General features: G+C 45.0%; 1 protein-coding gene across 5 annotated transcripts in view; it reads left to right on the top strand.

Annotated features, from left to right (window-relative positions):
• Positions 1-19,854, top strand: part of LOC117364202 (sodium- and chloride-dependent GABA transporter 2-like) — a 121,582-nt gene that overhangs the window by 65,295 nt on the left and 36,433 nt on the right. For all 5 annotated transcript variants that reach the window (XM_033953202.1, XM_033953203.1, XM_033953201.1 and 2 more), the window contains one exon: positions 18,265-18,368. In XM_033953202.1, coding sequence (XP_033809093.1) covers positions 18,265-18,368 — 104 coding nt within the window. The remainder of the gene's footprint in view (positions 1-18,264; positions 18,369-19,854) is intronic.

Here is a 19,854-nt window from a genome sequence, read left to right as displayed (position 1 = left end):
GTATGGGTGGGGTCATATGGGGTTTTTTGTCTTCACAAATATGGTAACCCTAGATACTATACTGGGGCAGATTGATCAGTCTGTTAATAGGGCAGTGCCTGAGGGCCCACAGCAGTAGAAGATCTACTTTCCCCTAACCAATAATATTGATCTGTCAAGGGGGCTGACCCACTCAGCAGGAGTGTCAGGGTCAGTCTCATCCATTGCTTTGCTCAGCTCTACCCATCACTGTGTCCAGCCTCTCCCATTTCCATGCACCTGGCCCAGCTGATTGATAGCCAGGGACAAAATGAGTTTCCTCTCAGTGCCGTGGCAGCAAGAAAAGCCTTCATAAAAGGTCATTTCCTGCTGCTTAGGGATTAGTGGCAGCAGGAAATTACCTTTTATGAAGGCTTTTTCTGATGCCATGCCACCAAGAGGCAACTTGATGGAAGATCTTGGATTGTTGGCGGGAGAAGGCTGCAAAGTGGGAGACTTGGTAGTCCTGTTGATATATATCAGACTAGATAAGCCATTTGGCCTTTATCTGCTGTCATGTTTCTATGTTTATTGCCTGGGGGGCCTAGAACAATGTTAGTATATCCCTTGTATAATTATATATATTTTAGGATTCTAAAAATTCTTTAGCATACTCTGCTAATCTATCATAATAAAACCCTAAGCGCGCATGCGCACTTACAACTTCGTGATCCCTGCCTCTGTGATCTGTAGCTCTGTGGCAGTGTTCGACACGTTCAGCGGTTTCTGTTTGGTGGACCCTTTTCCTTTTGGTTTAGTTTCAATGAGCGGCAGTGGCGGCGGACCGGGGTGTTGTGTGTTTGAAGCAGTGGTAGGCCAGACGGTAGGTAGCAGCAGCGGAGGCTAGTACGGGGGGGGGGGGGAGGGGGGGCAGGCTTCGGTGCTGGAGGGAGGCAGGCAGACAAGCTGGCTTTAGCGCGGCAGAGACGGAAGTAGGTAGGCTGGTTAGCTTTGGGGGAGAGGGGTGGGACAAAGGCTGGAAGGCAGTGAAGGGGGACATAGGAAGGAACACTGGGGGCACTAAGGACATGGGAAGGGGCACTAAGGACATATGAAGGAGGCACTAGGGCACTAAGGACATGGGAAGGAGGCATTTGGGGCACTAAGGACATGGGAAGGAGGCACTGGGGGCACTAAGGACATAGGTAGGGGCACTAAGGACATGGAAAGGAGGCACTAAGGACATAGGAAGGAGGCACTGGGGACACTAAGGACATAGGAAGGAAGGAGGGAGGGAATAGAAAGGGACAATTGTTGGGCTTGAGTATAGAAAGCGGCCAAGGAGAGAGAGAGACAGACAGAAAGAAAGAAAGAAAGACAGATGGCGGAAAAGGAGAGAGAGAAAGACAGACAGACAGACAGATCTACTCTAGCACCCGTTAATGTAATGGACTTAAAAACTTGTGTTATAATAGTTTAGAATCCATATAACCTTGTTGTTTCTTCCTCTCCTTGCAATCCCCCTTCATACTCCCTGTTGATTAGAAATTCCTAACAATATAATCCAAGGTTCAGAGCAGCAAGTGCCTTTTAATCTCCCTATGACAAGTTACGCCATGCTAAATTCTTCTTCTAACAGCTGTTATTTTACCAGTTATTCTTTCAAGGTGACTCAAAATAGATTAAGCACCACCTCAATAAATAGGTCAGCAAAATCCTTATTAACCTTTTTACCTCGAGGCAAACAATTTTATTGGGAATGAAGGGATAATTTTTAGGGAGCCTTCAATACTGCAGGCTTTTTGGTACTTCTGAGCTTACAAGCTTGCAAACTGATTTTCCTTTTGAGGTTTTCTTTGAAAACTGTGTAGGCTGGTGCAAGTGGGGTATCTTTACCCTATATCCTTTGTAGATACAAAGGATGTAGGGTAAAATAGTGTTGAGGAGCTGAAATTTTTAAATTCTATTCCCATGCTTACTTTTTCTGATCTGCCTTGACCCCTATAACTGACTGTCCCCTTCATATGGAAAGTAGGGTCACTACTGGCCATATACCTTCTTTTGCCTTCAAATGGCATGGGGGGAAGGGGGTGCAGTTTTCTATAACAGTGCTTACATGGCAACAGAGTAGTAGGGCACTGCTGTGAACTTCACAAAAAGGGTGCCACATAAACATCTCACCACAACTTCCATGCAGGTCATGATGATCCCCCCAAAACCTACTAGACCCACCTGTCTACCACCCCAATAGCCTTTATGGCTGCAGGTGCCACCTATATGGCAGTACAAAAGGGTTTTGGTGGGTGCACATGTTTCACCATGAATGCAGTGGTTAGAGTGACTTATGGGCCTGGGTCCTCCTCTCTATGGTTCACTAGCCCACCCCACAGACCACTTAAGCCATCTCTGTACAGCTCTACTAGACTTTCCTATGCCAGGTGCTGGTGTTCTAGAGGCAGATATGTATGTTTTTATTCCAATTTTTATGGCAGTGTGTGGGGGGGGGAAGGGGGGAGGGGGGCTCAGTGATCACTGGGGGAGTGTTTGGGGGTCTGTACTTTGTTCCTGCAGTGGTTATCTGGTCACTTTGGATACCTTTTTGCCACTTAGACCTATTTTTAGATGGCCTAAGTCACTACGTATAAGCTCTGTCTAGGCAGTCTGGTTAAACTTTCGGTTATACTTGCAATATGACTAAGTCTAGGTTGGCCCACATCCCGCCCAAATCCCGCCCTCACCACTCCTCCTAAAATGCCCCTTTCAGCTCTGGGCATACGGCAGCACTAAAAAGGTCTAAGCTGTTTTTAGATAACGTCTAAAACCCGTTTCAGTTATTGGCACTCGGACGAATTGTCTTTTAGATCGTCCAAGTACCAATTTAGGTGGGTTTTTAGACATATTTGGTTTTTGATTATGAGCCCCTTAGTTTGGGTGGAGCTGTAGTATATATGCATCTATATATATAAAATCGGAGGTATGTATGTGTGTATGTATGTGTGTGTGTATGTGCCGCGATCACGCAAAAACGGCTTGACCGATTTGAACGAAACTTGGTATGCAGATCCCTCACTACCTGGGATGATATGTTCTGGGGGTCTCGCGGCCCACCTGCACACGTGGGCGGAGCTACAAACAGAAAATCAGATTTCACCCATTCATGTCAATGGAAAAAATGTAAAAAGCTGCCATTCTCACAGTAATTCAAAAACGGCTTGACCGATTTGAACGAAACTTGGTATGCAGATCCCTCACTACCTGGGGGTGATATGTTCTGGGGGTCTCGCGGCCCACAACTCTATGTTGCTTGCTCAAGGCTGGGTTCACCCAAGAATTTATATGTTCTTGCTCCAGGAGGTGAAACTAAAAATGTTGTTTATAATCACGTTTTGCGTTAGTTGTATTGTATTCATTTTGTCAAATATTTCACATTATAATTTGAATATTGTACTTTTTATTAAGCTGTAAAAAAATAATTTCATTCACCACTATAAAGTAACTTTATTTGAATCCATTTACAGTGTTATTGCTATAATTAAATACCCATGCAACGCCGGGGCATCTTCTAGTATTTTATAAAATAAGCTCCCTCAGATTATTTCCTGTCCCAAATTTTGAAGAAATTTCTCTGTGGACAATGGTTTTCAAGTGATGAAGATGTCAAGGAAGTTGTGATGTCTTGGGTTGAAGGTCAAAAAAAGAATTATTTTCAAAGGGGTTAAGTCATTGCAGGAAAATTCGATTAAGTTTATGTTGCTATTAGAGGACTATATTGAAAAATAAAACAAAAATTTTTAAAAACTCTTTTCTGTCATACTGAGATAGATAAATTATTGAATACCCCTCATATGGGCATGATTTGAATGTAAACTACACTATAATAAAGTCCCCTAATGAGAAGAAAATCACCACTATTTATACTCTAAACATTCCCATATATATAAGAAAAGGTGTATATCACCGATATTTAAACTCTACTTAGGGGGAGACCTCAGTAACGGAGCCCACGCACAGTCGTTTTTCATAGACCGAAAATTCAACGTGGTTATATGCTCCTTTGCTCCAATCATCGGTCTCCTTCCCTCCTGTATTCTATCCTGTATTCTAAATATCTTATAAATATTATTTAAAAAGTATAACTATTTCTTTTATATTTTTAGTATTTATTATTTTCTATTTCTGATTAATGCACATCTTAATACTTTTTTGTTTTAGAAATTCTAATTCCTCTAATATAATAAGTCAGGTGTCTACACTCTTTCATTAAAGATCAAGCTGACGTCACTCATACTCTTCTAATTTCAACTGGTTGTTAAACATTTAGTAGTAGACAAACATTTAGCAGTAGACAAACATTCAAGTCTACGAAACGCTGGCCACGTTGGTATTGCATGATATACGAGCGCTGTCTAAAAATGAAAGCTAAAAAATGAAAGCTAAGTACTTTTTTAAAACATACGATTGATAAGTACTAAATGTTTAACAACCAGTTGAAATTAGAAGAGTATGAGTGACGTCAGCTTGATCTTTAATGAAAGAGTGTAGACACCTGACTTATTATATTAGAGGAATTAGAATTTCTAAAACAAAAAAGTATTAAGATGTGCATTAATCAGAAATAGAAAATAATAAATACTAAACATATAAAAGAAATAGTTATACTTTTTAAATAATATTTATAAGATATTTAGAATACAGGATAGAATACAGGAGGGAAGGAGACCGATGATTGGAGCAAAGGAGCATATAACCACGTTGAATTTTCGGTCTATGAAAAACGACTGTGCGTGGGCTCCGTTACTGAGGTCTCCCCCTAAGTAGAGTTTAAATATCGGTGATATACACCTTTTCTTATATATATGGGAATGTTTAGAGTATAAATAGTCATGATTTGAATGTGCCAGAAATTTAGATGTTTCCCCCATCTTAAAGTGGGAATTCATGACTAAAATATTTTTTCCCATCAACTTTTGCACTAGCTAAGAGGAATGTGCCGATTTAAAAAAAAAAAAAAAATGCTTATTTCAGCATCAGCTTTACACAAGGGATTAAGAAAATAATTCTACTTAATCCATTCTTTTTAAAAAAACTTTTTCCTTGTAATTAAAAAATAAAAAAAAATCCCCTTCACTAGTTAATTGGCAGAACAAATATGACTAGGTTTGTAGAATGACTCATCTACCAAGGCAATTCTCTAAAATATGCCCTCAGTGCCTCCTTCCTATGTCCTTAGTGTCCCCAGATCCAGTGTCAATTCTCCTTTGTACCTTGGTCCCCCCTCACTGCCTTCGTCCCATCCCAGAAGCCAGCCAGCCCACCTCCCTCCCTCCAGTGCTGAAGCCTGACCCCCCCCCCCCGGCCAGGCCCCCATTGCTGCTTGCTGCCTGCTGAAGCCTGGCCTACTGCTGCTTCAAACCCCCCTCTCCCCTGGTCCGCTGCCGTTGCCACCTGCTGCAAGTAAAGAAAAGGAAGGTTCAGGCGCTGGCCCACAAACCACCTTCCCGACGTCAATTCTGATGTCGGAGAGGAAGTTCTGGGCCAGGAACTTCCTCTCCGATGTCAGAATTGACGTCAGGAAGAAGGTATGTGGGCTGGTGCCTGGACTTTCCTTTTCTTTAGTTGCAGCGGGCAGCAGTTAGCAGTGACGGCAGACCGGTGTAGGGGGGGGAGGTTTGAAACAGCGGTAGGCTTTGGCAGATAGCAAACAGCAGCGGGGGCTGGTCCGGGGGGCAGGCTTCGGTGCTGGAGGGGAGGGAGGTAGGCTGGCTTTGGCGCGACAGGGAGGGGAAGCGATCACCTGTCCTGTTGTCCCCACACACATCTTTGGGATGCTGTCTCTGAAAACAGGACATTTCGGCATCCCGAAGCTGTGCGTGGGGACAACGGGACAGGGGACTGTCTCGTTCAAAACGGGATGCATGGTCACATAGTAACATAGTAGATGACGGCAGATAAAGACCCGAATGGTCCATCCAGTCTGCCCAACCTGATTCAATTTAAAAAAAAAAAAAAAAAATTGTTTTTTTTTTTTTTTTTCTTCTTTGCTATTTCTGGGCGAGAATCCAAAGCTTTACCCGGTACTGTGCTTGGGTTCCAACTGCCGAAATCTCTGTTAAGACTTACTCCAGCCCATCTACACCCTCCCAGCCATTGAAGCCCTCCCCTGCCCATCCTCCTCCAAACGGCCATACACAGACACAGACCGTACAAGTCTGCCCAGTAACTGGCCTAGTTCAATCTTTAATATTATTTTCTGATTCTAAATCTTCTGTGTTCATCCCACGCTTCTTTGAACTCAGTCACAGTTTTACTCTCCACCACCTCTCCCGGGAGCGCATTCCAGGCATCCACCACCCTCTCCGTAAAGTAGAATTTCCTAACATTGCCCCTGAATCTACCACCCCTCAACCTCAAATTATGTCCTCTGGTTTTACCATTTTCCTTTCTCTGGAAAAGATTTTGTTCTACGTTAATACCCTTTAAGTATTTGAACGTCTGAATCATATCTCCCCTGTCTCTCCTTTCCTCTAGGGTATACATATTCAGGGCTTCCAGTCTCTCCTCATATGTCTTCTGGTGCAAGCCTCCTATCATTTTCGTCGCCCTCCTCTGGACCGCCTCAAGTCTTCTTACGTCTTTCGCCAGATACGGTCTCCAAAACTGAACACAATACTCCAAGTGGGGCCTCACCAATGACCTGTACAGGGGCATCAACACCTTCTTTCTTCTACTGACTACGCCTCTCTTTATACAGCCCAGAATCCTTCTGGCAGCAGCCACTGCCTTGTCACACTGTTTTTTCGCCTTTAGATCTTCGGACACTATCACCCCGAGGTCCCTCTCCCCGTCCGTGCATATCAGCTTCTCTCCTCCCAGCATATACGGTTCCTTCCTATTATTAATCCCCAAATGCATTACTCTGCATTTCTTTGCATTGAATTTTAGTTGCCAGGCATTAGACCATTCCTCTAACTTTTGCAGATCCTTTTTCATATTTTCCACTCCCTCTTCGGTGTCTACTCTGTTACAAATCTTGGTATCATCTGCAAAAAGGCACACTTTTCCTTCTAACCCTTCAGCAATGTCACTTACATACATATTGAACAGGATTGGCCCCAGCACCGAACCCTGAGGGACTCCACTAGTCACCTTTCCTTCCTTCGAGCGACTTCCATTAACCACCACCCTCTGGCGTCTGTCCGACAGCCAGTTTCTGACCCAGTTCACCACTTTGGGTCCTAACTTTAGCCCTTCAAGTTTGTTCAACAGCCTCCTATGAGGAACTGTATCAAAGGCTTTGCTGAAATCCAAATAAATTACATCTAGCATATGTCCTCGATCCAGCTCTCTGGTCACCCAATCAAAAAATTCAATCAGGTTCGTTTGGCACGATTTACCTTTTGTAAAGCCATGTTGCCTCGGATCCTGTAACCCATTAGATTCAAGGAAATACACTATCCTTTCTTTCAGCAACACTTCCATTATTTTTCCAACAACTGAAGTGAGGCTCACCGGCCTGTAGTTTCCTGCTTCATCCCTGTGACCACTTTTATGAATAGGGACCACATCCGCTCTCCTCCAATCCCCAGGAATCACTCCCGTCTCCAGAGATTTGTTGAACAAGTCTTTAATAGGACTCGCCAGAACCTCTCTGAGTTCCCTTAGTATCCTGGGATGGATCCCGTCTGGTCCCATCGCTTTGTCCACCTTCAGTTTTTCAAGTTGCTCATAAACACCCTCCTCCGTGAACGGCGCAGAATCTACTCCATTTTCTCGTGTAACTTTGCCGGACAATCTCGGTCCTTCTCCAGGATTTTCTTCTGTGAACACAGAACAGAAGTATTTGTTTAGCACATTTGCTTTCTCCTCATCACTCTCCACATATTTGTTCCCAGCATCTTTTAGCCTAGCAATTCCATTTTTTAATTTCCTCCTTTCACTAATATATCTGAAAAAATTTTTATCTCCCTTTTTTACATTTTTAGCCATTTGTTCTTCCGCCTGTGCCTTCGCCAAACGTATCTCTCTTGGCTTCTTTCAGTTTCACCCTGTAGTCCTTTCTGCTCTCCTCTTCTTGGGTTTTTTTATATTTCATGAACGCCAACTCTTTCGCCTTTATTTTCTCAGCCACTAGGTTGGAGAACCATATCGGCTTCCTTTTTCTTTTGTTTTTATTGATTTTCTTCACATAAAGGTCCGTAGCCATTTTTATCGCTCCTTTCAGCTTAGACCACTGTCTTTCCACTTCTCTTATGTCCTCCCATCCTAACAGCTCTTTCTTCAGGTACTTTCCCATTGCATTAAAGTCCGTACGTTTGAAATCTAGGACTTTAAGTATCGTGCGGCCGCTCTCCACTTTAGCCGTTATATCAAACCAAACCGTTTGATGATCGCTACTACCCAGGTGAGCACCCACTCGAACATTAGAGATACTCTCTCCATTTGTGAGGACCAGATCCAATATCGCTTTTTCCCTTGTGGGTTCCGTCACCATTTGTCTGAGCAGAGCCTCTTGAAAGGCATCCACAATCTCCCTACTTCTTTCCGATTCCGCAGACGGAACATTCCAGTCCGCATCCGGCAGGTTGAAATCTCCCAACAGCAGAACCTCCTCTTTCCTTCCAAACTTTTGGATATCCACAATCAGATCCTTATCAATTTGCTGCGATTGAGTCGGAGGTCTGTAGACTACACCCACGTAGATAGAAGTTCCATCTTCTCTTTTCAGAGCAATCCATATCGCTTCTTCCTCTCCCCAGGTCCCTTGCATTTCGGTCGCTTGGATATTGATCTTTACATAGAGAGCTACTCCTCCACCTTTATGACCATCTCTGTCCTTCCTAAAAAGATTATATCCCGGTATGTTTGCATCCCATCCATGTGATTCACTGAACCATGTCTCTGTGATAGCAACAATATCTAGATCTGCCTCTAATATCAGGGCTTGCAGATCATGAACTTTGTTGCTTAGACTGCGAGCATTTGTGGTCATCGCTTTCCAGCTATTTTTCAGCGATAATCTCCTTCGTATGGATTTTTGTGTCGTTTCACTTTCCGTTGCAATACCTTAAGTATACTCTGTTTCTCCTGCTCTGTCTCCCATAGAACTACCGAAGATTAAAAGCATGTAGTCAGAAGTTGTGTGGTTCCCCAGTTGTGTAGAAGCTAGAGATTACTATCCTCTTCTGTCAGATCAGTTTGGGTCTGGGTTCAATGGGATACGCTACTATTAGGTGAGATAATCTTTGTGTTCATGTCGCTTTGAAAATCTAACCTAGCTGTATCTTTTATGTATTTTGGCTTGACAGTTGCTTAGATGTTGAGCCCTCCTGTGTATTTGCATAGTAGGACAATTAGGAAAATCGTTTAAATACAAAAAACAGCAGGAAGAGAAAGAATGTTTGCCAAACTCAGCTAAGGCTGTCAAATTTCACTTCTCCATCTGGCTGACCTAGGGCATGATTTTTTCTAATTTAGTGAACTGAAATTGTAAAATACATTTAGCTCAGTCTAGTCATCCATAAAACAGCTTTTGCAAAATTGCAATATGGCATTCAGACTCTGCATGTGTTCCCCAACTGCTTTCTGTTCACATAAGTGTGTATGCTGCATCTGTTTAATGGCTGTGGTTGCACAATTCTCAAAAGTATATGTAAGTGTGCACATACCTACAGAAGTTGGGTGTACCTCAAATTTCTATTTTTTAACACTAGTGGCAAAAGTCACACTGTTTTGAAAATATGCATATCTCCTTTCCCTAATCTACATGCATTCCTACCTTGGCCTATTAAATACACAGGGCTTTTGTATGAATGGATGTGCACACATTTTTCTGGTTCTAGAAACACAGTGGAACCACTAGAAAAATGGCATGAAGGGCCTGAAAACATAACTTCAGCTGGAGGGATCTCCAACTTGTGGCTGACCTGATTATAAGGGTGTTGGACTGCATTTTCCTTATCCCTGGTAACAGATGAAATAAAGGGAAGGTAAGCCTCATATCTCCAGAAAGTCACTGAGTTAAAAATAAAAAGTCCAGGCACCTTCATTTCCATGAGAGGGGTAGTTGTAACAATTCCATGCAAACAAATAGCATGCTGGAGATAAATCCACCAAGTCGCATCTAAATGTTTTCACATTTGTTTCTGTAGAAATAGGGCTAAAAAAAAAAAAAAAGATGAAGCACTGTTACTGTGCTTTCACATCATTGCATAACATGGGACCTACAGAAAAATGATGCATGTTAACAGTGATAGTGCAGTAGTAATTCTAAATATAAGTTAATACATCAGTGACTTGTTTTCAAGAATTATCCTGTATTCATCAGGTCAGTAAAGAAACAGCATAGTTGTACTGAATTTGAACAGTATAGTCATTTGGATTTTTGGCTGCCAGTATATGCCATTTCAACTCAATAGAGGGAAAGGGACTGACAGAGAAGATGAAACAGTAAAATTTTGGGTCAATATTCAGCCCACAATAGTCAGTGGTCTGTGTTCTGATTTGTATCCCTTCTTTCTCCTCTTATTCTCAATTCCTCTCTCCCTTCCTAGTAGTTCCAAAACCTGGTACCCCAGCCAGATAGATTTTCAGGATCTGCAATGAATATTCTGTTGTGGATGCCCAAGAGTCTGTACTTTAGCTGTTGATTCCCGCTTCCCGTGAAACTGCAGAAGGGTATCACTTTAAAAACTTGAACTCCTCCCCTTCTGCAGTGGAGTGCAGCCTCATCCTTAATTTTTCCTTCTGCAAGCGAACTCATAATGCTTTTATTTTTATACTAGTTTTTAAGCCCGTTACATTAACGGGTGCTAGAACATATGTATGTGTGTCTGTCTTTATTTCTTTATCTCTCCTTAGCCGCTTTTTTCATTCTGCCTTTCTTTTTCCTTGGCTGTCCATCACCACCCCATGCCTGCTCCCCCTGTCCATTTTCCCTTCCTTTTACCTCCCCTGTGTCCACCACCACCCCTTAACTGCTCTCCTTATGCAGCAGCAGCCCTTCTCCCTTTGTTTTACCTCCCCCCTGTCCAGCAGCACCTCTTTCCTTCTCCCCCTGACCAACATTAGTCCTCCGTTCCTTTTTCTTCAACCCCCCTGTCCATCAGCATCTCTTTCGTTCTCCCCCTGTCCAACGGGTGCTAGAGTAGACGACTGTTTTTTTTTCCTTTCTCTCTCTGTGCTTGGATGCTGTCTGTCTGTCATTTTTTCTGTCTGTGTCCCTGCCTTGCGCCCTGCCTGCCTGTATTTCTCCATTGCGCCATGCCTGCCTATCTCTCTGTGGCCCCCTTCTCTTCCCTGCCATAATTGGTGTGTGCCCCCAGCACACCCTTCCCCCCAAAGCAGCCCCGTTTCCCAATGCCCCTGCCCCCTTTTGTGCTATGCCTGCCTGCTCCGTGGCCCCCTTCTGTTTGCCCCCTATGATTGCTGTCTGGCCCAGCAAACCCCTCACCCCAAAGCAGCCCCCTTTCCCTCTCCCCTTGTTGAGCCATGCCTGCCTGCTCTGTGATCCCCTGCCCATGATTGCTGTGTGCCCCCAGCACACCCCTACCCCCAAAGCAGCCCCTTTCCCTCTCCCCCTGCCATGCCTGCCTGCTCCCTGTGCATCAGCATCAGCATTTCCCTCCCCCTCACCTGTTCCTTCGTAGCAGCATGCACATAAAACGACTCCCTTAGTTCTTTGCTGGATTTTGTTTTAAGTTTAAAGATGCCGACGCGGCTCCTCTCACGATCCCGCCTGCGTCAGAAGCCTTCTCTGACACAGGCTGGAATCGTGAGAGGAGCCACGGCGGCAGCTTTAAACTTAAAAAAAAAATCCAGCAAAGAACTAAGGGAGCCGTTTTCAAAGCCGCCGCCGCAGCTCCTCTCATGAGCTGCACTTATATTATGTTGGAAGATGAGAGAGGAGTCGCGGCGACGGCGGCAGATTTCAAATTAAAATAACTTAGGCGGCCAGGGAGTTTAAGGGACAGGATTGTAGAGCTGGAGCAAGTCCGTCCTGGGCCTGCTTATGCCCTCCGCCGACAGCCGGCTCCCTCGAAGCCCTCCTTCCCCCCACCCCCTTTCCCTTCCCGCGGTCCATCTGGCTGCGTTCCCTGTGCAGCAGCATTAGCGTTTCCTCTACCCCCCCCTTTCCCTTCCCGCGGTCCGGACTACAAACGTGGTGATTACAGCAGTGTGTGCATCAGTCTCCACACGCTGCTTCGGGTCCTTCTACTGCCCTGATTTACTCAGGCACGTCCCTGATGACATCATCAGAGACGCGGCAGAGCAAATCAGGGCATTAGAAGGGCCCGAAGCAGCGTGTGAAGACTGATGCACATGCTGCTGGAATCGCCATGAGGGCCCGCGGGAAGAGAAGGGGGTGGGCGGCAAAGGAGGAACGGAGATCGGCGGCGGCAGGAGTAACGGAGATCGTCGTCTGGCTGCGGTCCGGCTTGTGGAGGCGATCGGGTGGTGACGTATTCGCGCGCATGCGCACTCCTTCGGCCACAGACCTACAGCGCACGGAACACGCAAATAGAAGTGCGCATGCGCGAGTTAGCCTTTTATTATATAGGATATTATGGGGTATTTTTCCATCGGATTTTGGATTTCTTTGTGACTTCGGTGCTCAGAGGTCCCCGTCTTGTGCTTACTGCTGCATGGAAACCACATGGGTGGACTGCTGCTTCTAGGCCAATCTCTTTGAGTACCTCTGAAGCCAGTCTGCTTTGTGTCCTGTCAGGAGCTTGGGATCTGACCCCCCTGGGAGAAGCTCACCTGCTGATTTTATCAGAGGCTTTAGCGCAGGCTGTGTGGCTCCTGAGTAATAACCCTCTGGGATGCAGGAAGCCAGCCACAAAGCTTCTCACCCCACCCCCATTGTTGCATAAGGAATTTTGGGGGTGAGAGTCCTTGGTCAGGGTTGGTCCAACAAGCAGCCAGAAGAATTCCTTTGATGAGATTTGTCAATTTCTAAGGCAGAAGTCCTTTTCCTGCAGACAAACTATTCAGGAAAACAGGCACCAGAAGTCACTGTGAGTACTCCCATTATTTCTTATGGGCAGGGCAGGATTAATTTGTCGAGGGCCCCTAGGCACACAAGTACACTGGGCCCCCTGCCCTGCCCCGCCCCACCCCACCATGTGCCCAGGCGTAAACAGGAAGCTGTGTCAGAGGGAAGCTTTGGGCAAGCAGTACCGCTTGCAACATTGCAGTTCCCGTTGCCTTTCTCACCCGCGTTGCTTGCTTGTCTTACTTTCCGTCGATGGGGGGGGGGGGCCTGCATTGCCGATTGGGGGGGGGGGTCCGCGTTGCCGATCGATGCTGGAGGGGCCCATCATCGTTTGGAAAAAACAATGTTGATGCCCTCCTTCATCGGGCCCCCCTGACCATTTTAGGCCTTAGGCACGTGCCTACTGGATCTATTGGTTAATCCTGCCCTGCTTATGGGAAACTTTGGGGAGGGGAGTGTCTGTAGATTTTGTTTTAAAGGATTTCTGAGGCTAGGATTAGCTTCCCCCACCTCCAAAACCTTGAGAGCTTCAAAGGCTGCTCCTTCTGCACCCTCCTTAGAGCTGATGGAGGCTAAGGTCTCCTATACCTCCTCCTTTTCTACTATTAATCATTTCTATAGTGCTACTAGATATATGCAGTGCTGCACACGGTGACGGGATAATCGTGCGCCAGACACCAGCGTGCCGACAATCCAGCGCTGACAATTCAGCGCAAGAAAGAAGTGCGACGCTGGAAAACTTATTTTTAAAGAGCTCTGACAGGGGGGGAGGACCCCCCCACATTATAGAGAAAACAGAACTTTTCCCGAAAAAATCGGAAAAAGTTCCGTTTTCTCTATAATGGAGGGTTCCAACCCCCCCCCCAACAGCAGCCGAACACTATGCAGTACAGTGGGGGGTGGGGGTGGGGGTGGGGGTGGGGTTCCCCCCAAACACCCTCCATCGGAGCTCTTTAAAAATAAGTTTTCCCGCAGCACGCTTCTTTCTTGCGCTGGATTGTCAGCGCACTGGTGACTCGTGCACCACTGACTATGAACCACTGCATACATTTATGTAGATACTTTTTCTGTTCCATGTAGGCTCACAATCTAAGGTGTTTTTTGTACCTGGGGCAATGGATAATTAAGTGACTCATCCAGGGTCACAAGGGGCTACAGTGGGACTTGAACCCAGTTCCCTTGGATCTCTACTCACTGCATTAACCAGTAGGCTACTCCTCCACTTCCTGAACCTCCCCCCCCCATGTCCCTACCCCTGTAGGGCCCCCGGTTTTGGTAAGATTATTATTTCAGAGGCACTTCATACTGGCTATATTTAGTTGAATTCTGAGGTGAAAAAGAGCTGTCTTTGAGTATAACTTGAAGAGTCCCACTTAGGGTTTCATGATCCCTGCCACCGTGCTGTGTGCCTCTGTGCCAAATTCGATTTGCGGTGCATGGAGCGGCTTGCGGCGGTAGTAGCGGTTTGACTCCTGCGCTGCCGCCTGTACGCCTCTTCTCACCCCTGGACCAGCAAATGCAGCAGCCACGGGGCATTTGCTAGGCCGGCCCACTTCGATAATGCGAGGTGGGCTGGCCTAGCAAAAGCCTCAAGGCTGCCCGGGCTAGTGGATGCTGGACAGGGGGAGCAGGGAAAGGAGAAGGGGTACTACTGGACAGGTGGATCAGGATAAAAAGCCATTATCAGTGCATCCTTAAATTTCCAGATTCATGAAAGACCTTTTTCATACCAAACCACAAATTAAGTCTCCTCCAGTTGCTTGGGATATTAATGTTATCCTCTCCACTCTCATGAAGCCTCCTTTTCAACCATTTGGGTCTTCATCTCTCAATCTCACTTGGAAAGTAGTATTCCTAATCTCATCATATCTGCATGCTGAGTCAGTGAACTTCAAGCAATGGTGTCAGATTCATTTCAGACAACATTCTATCACAATAGGGTGGTTCTTTGCACTCATCCAAGTTGTCTCGGAATCTCATCTGAATCAGTTTATAATTCTTGTTTTCTTTCCAAGACCACATTTTCACCCTGGTGAAACAGCTCTTCACACATTGGACTCTAAACGTGCTTTCACTTATTACTTAGATCAGACCAAACCTCACAGAACTTCCACTCAACTGTTCCTGTTATTCGATCCTAATAGGCTTGGAGCTCCTGTCACCAAGAAAACCATCTCCAAATGGCTAGTTGACTGTATCTCCTTTTGCTATGCTTGGACTGGGCTGATATTGGAAGGTTGAGTCACTGCACATGAAGTTTAAGCAATGGAAACTTCAGTAGCTCATCTGCGTTCCACTCCCATTGAGGACATCTGTAAAACATCCATCTGGCCCTCAATTCACACCTTAACATACCACTATTGTTTGGAGAATCACTATGGACGGAATAATCAGTTCAGTCAAGGAGTTGTACAAAATTTATTCTCCATTTAGATGCCAACTTCCCTCCTTTTAATTTTGCCAGGCTCATGATAAAACCAAACAAATATTCTTAGAGGCATGATCCTGGCAGCTAGGGAGTTCTACACATGAGAATATGCTGCCTGCTTGTTCTAGGCTAAAGCACAGTTATTTACCTGTAACAGGTGCTATCCAAGGGCAATCTATCTATATAATAAAAGGCTAACTCGCACATGCGCACTCCTATTTGCGTGCTTCCATGATCCGTAGGTCCGTGGCCGGCAAGAGTGCGCTTACTACGGCCACACGCGAGGCAGAGAAATTTTAAAACGCGGCACTTCCTGCTCTCCAGCAATGGCATTTTCTGCATGGTGGTTACCACAGATTAAAAAAGAGACTACGGCGGTGGAGATAATAGGGGAAGCAGAAGAACCCAGCTGTTTGCAACGGCCCCGCACTCTGAATGGCTCCCTTGCTGGGGTTTTTCGTGTTGACGGCTCCTCTTGCGTCCGGCCGCAGCTTTGGACAGAGGGGCAGCATTTTCGTGGGAGCCGGCCTTCGGAGAGGCTTGCAACGCGGGGACGGATGCGAGAGGGTCTGCTGCCGGAAGGGCTTTGGTAGAGGAGCCAGCCAGACCGCGCACTCACAGTCTGGCTGTCGGTGGCGGCTCCTCAATCTCGGCTCTGCAGTCGGGCGGTGAGGGAGGCGGGGAAGGCAGCTGCTGCTCCAGTAATCCACTGTTGTTGCCGTTGCCGCCACCACCTCCTCCCCGGCCTAGGTGGGGAGCGGGGCCCGGCGACGGATGCAGCAGTAGTGGCGGCAGCTCAGGGGGGCAGTGATGGCGGCGATTCCTCCCGCACGGGGAGTCTCTGGGTAGGTTCAGGGATGCACGGGTATGTTCACTAATCACCCATACCCCTAAACTCACACGCAGCTGACCAGCACGGAAGCCCCACCCCGACCGGCTCCTCCAGGCCAACGACGCTCACAGGCCTAAGTCGGCCGGCCAAAGCAACGGATCCGATGCAGCAAAAATGGCCGATCCCCTAGCAAGTAGCCTGCATGCCGCTCCCGAAGCTGTAACTCAGGTTATTTCAGTGAAAGTGTGAAGGGAAAAGGTGGAGAGAGGAAGGGAGAGATAGAAAGCAGAGAAGCTGCAGAAATCTCTCTCTCTATCAATTTCTCTATCATTAAACAACTTTCAAGATAGAAAGCAGGGAAGCTGCAGAATTTTATGACTTTTATTATGATTTAAAAATCCTGAACTTTACTTAAGTCCTTTCTTTGCAGTTTCCAAGTATCTGATCATTTTAAATGCATTATTTTAAAGTTTCCTTTTCAGTAGCGAAAGGGGGCCAGGGAGTGAACTTGCTTTGCTTTGGGGGGAGGGGTGTGCTGGGTGCAGGGAGCAATCTTTATTTGCTTTGGGGAGGATATAGAAGGGGGCCATAGAGAAAGACAAAGAAAGGCAGGCAGGTGACAATGGAGACATAAAGCCAGACAGCGCACGAGAACGAAAGACAGTGGGCAGGGAGAGAGACAGAAAGAAAGAAAGACAGACAGACAGGGGGCCAGATGGAGAGAGACAGACAGAAAAAAAGACCAACAGAGGGAAGGAAAGAGACAGAAAGAAAGAGACAGGGGCAGGGAGAGAGACAGAAAGAAAGACAGACAGAGGGAAGGAAAGAGACAGAAAGAAAGGAAGAAAGAGACAGGGGCAGGGAGACACACAGAAAGAAAGACAGAGAGACAGACATATATTCTAGCACCCGTTAATATAATGGGCTTAAACACTAGTAGGTATATATTCTACCACCTCCCCTAGTTGGCTTCTTAACTTTTTTACTGAACTGATAGTCCCATGAGCCGACATCGGGCATGAAGGCACCAGCGCATGTGCAGTACAGGTGGTCTTGAGACTTTCCAGTCTTTTAAAGTGATAGTACACTTTTGCACTGTTTGAACTGGGCTCCGTAGATGATGTCATCCACATGTGAGAATATCTGCCTACTGTCCTTGGATAACACCTGTTACAGGTAAGTAACTGTACTTTTTGGGAATAAAGGTATGCTACTTAATGTTACCTCAACAATTTGGACTAGTATTTTTCCAGATTGGGTTTTTTGTTATTTTTTTTAAATTGTTGAAAGAAAACTGTCAAGCTAATCCAGCACAATTCCAAATAAAATTAACAGATCTATTGTTTGGGAATTAAACAAGAAGCCATTTGCAGGTTGAATCAGAACAACAACAATGTATTAAGTTCTCCTCCCATCCCCTATACCCCTGAACATAGGGACTTAGACCTTGAGGTGTTTATCTCCCTGTTTTGCCAAGACCTATTATTGTTGTCCTGATATTTTAAGTCCTAGCCAGCTAAGTTATAATGGCCATAGAAAGATCTGCTTTTTCGTAGCCCAGTCTGGCTATTACACTTGGCCAATCAGCACTTAAAATTGACAGCATTTGTGCTATATAACCAGCCAAAGTTTAGTTGCTAACTGCTAATATTCAGCAGAGATAGTCTACTTTATTAGCAGTTAGCTGACCAAATGCTATTTAACCGGACTAGCCAGTTAAATAGTACAGCATATTGGGCATGCAGTAGGCCTTCCTCAGGAGTCCATACAACTTGAGAATGAGTGATATCATACAGGTTGAATATGAAGTAAACCATCAGACAAAAGGTGAGCAATTAATTAATTGCGCCCTCCTTCTGCAGTAATTTTTTAATATATATATTTTTTTTACTAAAATGGTCCACTGTTTTTCTACAGCTTGATTGCAAATGTATCTCATGCATGTTCAATGTAGAAATCCTGAAAATGGGCTGGCTTTAGGGATCCAGGCCTCTAGGAACCTGGTCATTGTATTTGGAATGAATATCAACTATATTTCTCTCTTTGCCTTAGGTATGGATGGATGCTGGAACACAGATCTTCTTCTCATATGCCATATGTCTGGGGTGCCTTACAGCACTGGGCAGCTATAACAAATATAATAATAATTGTTACAGGTAAAACAATATTATTTTATTTGCAGGAAATATCTATCTTCATTCCATTTTAACTTTAGTTTAGCCCATCAACTATACCAATGTTTTTCAACCTTTTTACACCTATGGAATGGCAGAAATAAAAGAATTATTCTGTGGAACGGCAGTTGAAGAACACCAGGCTATGTCGTGGGCCAGACCCTGCCCATCTCTACCCAATCGCCACCCCATACCCCGCCCCCATAATAGTACTAATTGTAACACTATTTTTTCCATTCATTTTTCACAGATACACAATATAATCTTATTAACAACACAATGGTTAACCACAAAATTAAACTACACAAAGCACACTGACAGCAGATGTAAAGTCTCAAAATTGACATAATTCAATCACTAAATTAAAAAATAAAATCATTCCCCCCTAACTTTGTTGTCTCCCTCCTTCCATGCTGTGCCTTACCCGGACCGGCAGTAGAAGAACACTGTTTTGGGCCTGATGCATGTGCTGGCCCTGTGGACCGGCAGGAAATTTCTGTGGACCGGCACTGGTCCACAGACCAGTGGTTGAAGAACATTGAACTATACAACAAGATCAGTCTGGACAAAAGCCTATGGACCTATGAAGCTGTAATTTGTGGTACATTACTACATATTAAGCCTACTTTGAATAGGAATAAAAGTCGTCTTTTCCTGATTATGACGGGAATAGCTGTTCAACTGATCACACATAATTGGAAGAACCATGACAGGATTAACTACACTTTTTGGTGGGTAAATGTGTGTACCACATATAAATAAGAAAGAATGGCAGCAGAACGTTTGGGGACTACCTTAGTAAGTCCTTTAATGACGTGTGGAGTCCATTGACTACTTTTGTTGCTTTACAGTAAGGGTCATGTTCCTTTCTTTTTCATTAGATTACCTTACACATCCAGGGAGGGTGGGTAAAGTATTTAGAGGAGTTAAATATTAATGATAATATTGTAATCACATTCATATGTATTATTGTATTAATAACTAAGACGAGGATGTGAGAAAATGATTGTGTTGGTTATTGATTTAACCTTTGCTGGGCACACTGTTTCACTACCACTCTTGGGAACCTTTGACCTTTTTGCCTTTTTGTGGGTCTCTTTATAAGGTTCTTTGGCAATTCTGTTTTTGGAGTTTGCTGTAAAGTAGATATTGAACAAAATAAACAATAGCATCAATCCTTGTGGTACCCCACAGGTCAGCACCCATGATGGCAAAGAGATTACTCAAAAAGTATGGACTGTTGCCTATCTGATAAATAGGATCTGAACCAACCAAGTACTGGGACACTGATACCTTTTTCTGCCAGTCATATTAGCATAATATTGTGGCCTACAGTGTCAAAAACCTCTGAGAAATCCAGCCGCTGTAACAGTGAGGCAAATCCCCTGTCTGTTTCTGATCTAGTAGGGATACAGGTTGACATGGATCTAACCATTTTCTCTCTTCTAACCAATCACTGAGCTAGAAA

Source organism: Geotrypetes seraphini, chromosome 7 (genome assembly GCF_902459505.1).
Source record: "Geotrypetes seraphini chromosome 7, aGeoSer1.1, whole genome shotgun sequence".
Classification (NCBI taxonomy): domain Eukaryota; kingdom Metazoa; phylum Chordata; class Amphibia; order Gymnophiona; family Dermophiidae; genus Geotrypetes; species Geotrypetes seraphini.
This window is presented reverse-complemented; position numbering and strand designations above follow the sequence as displayed.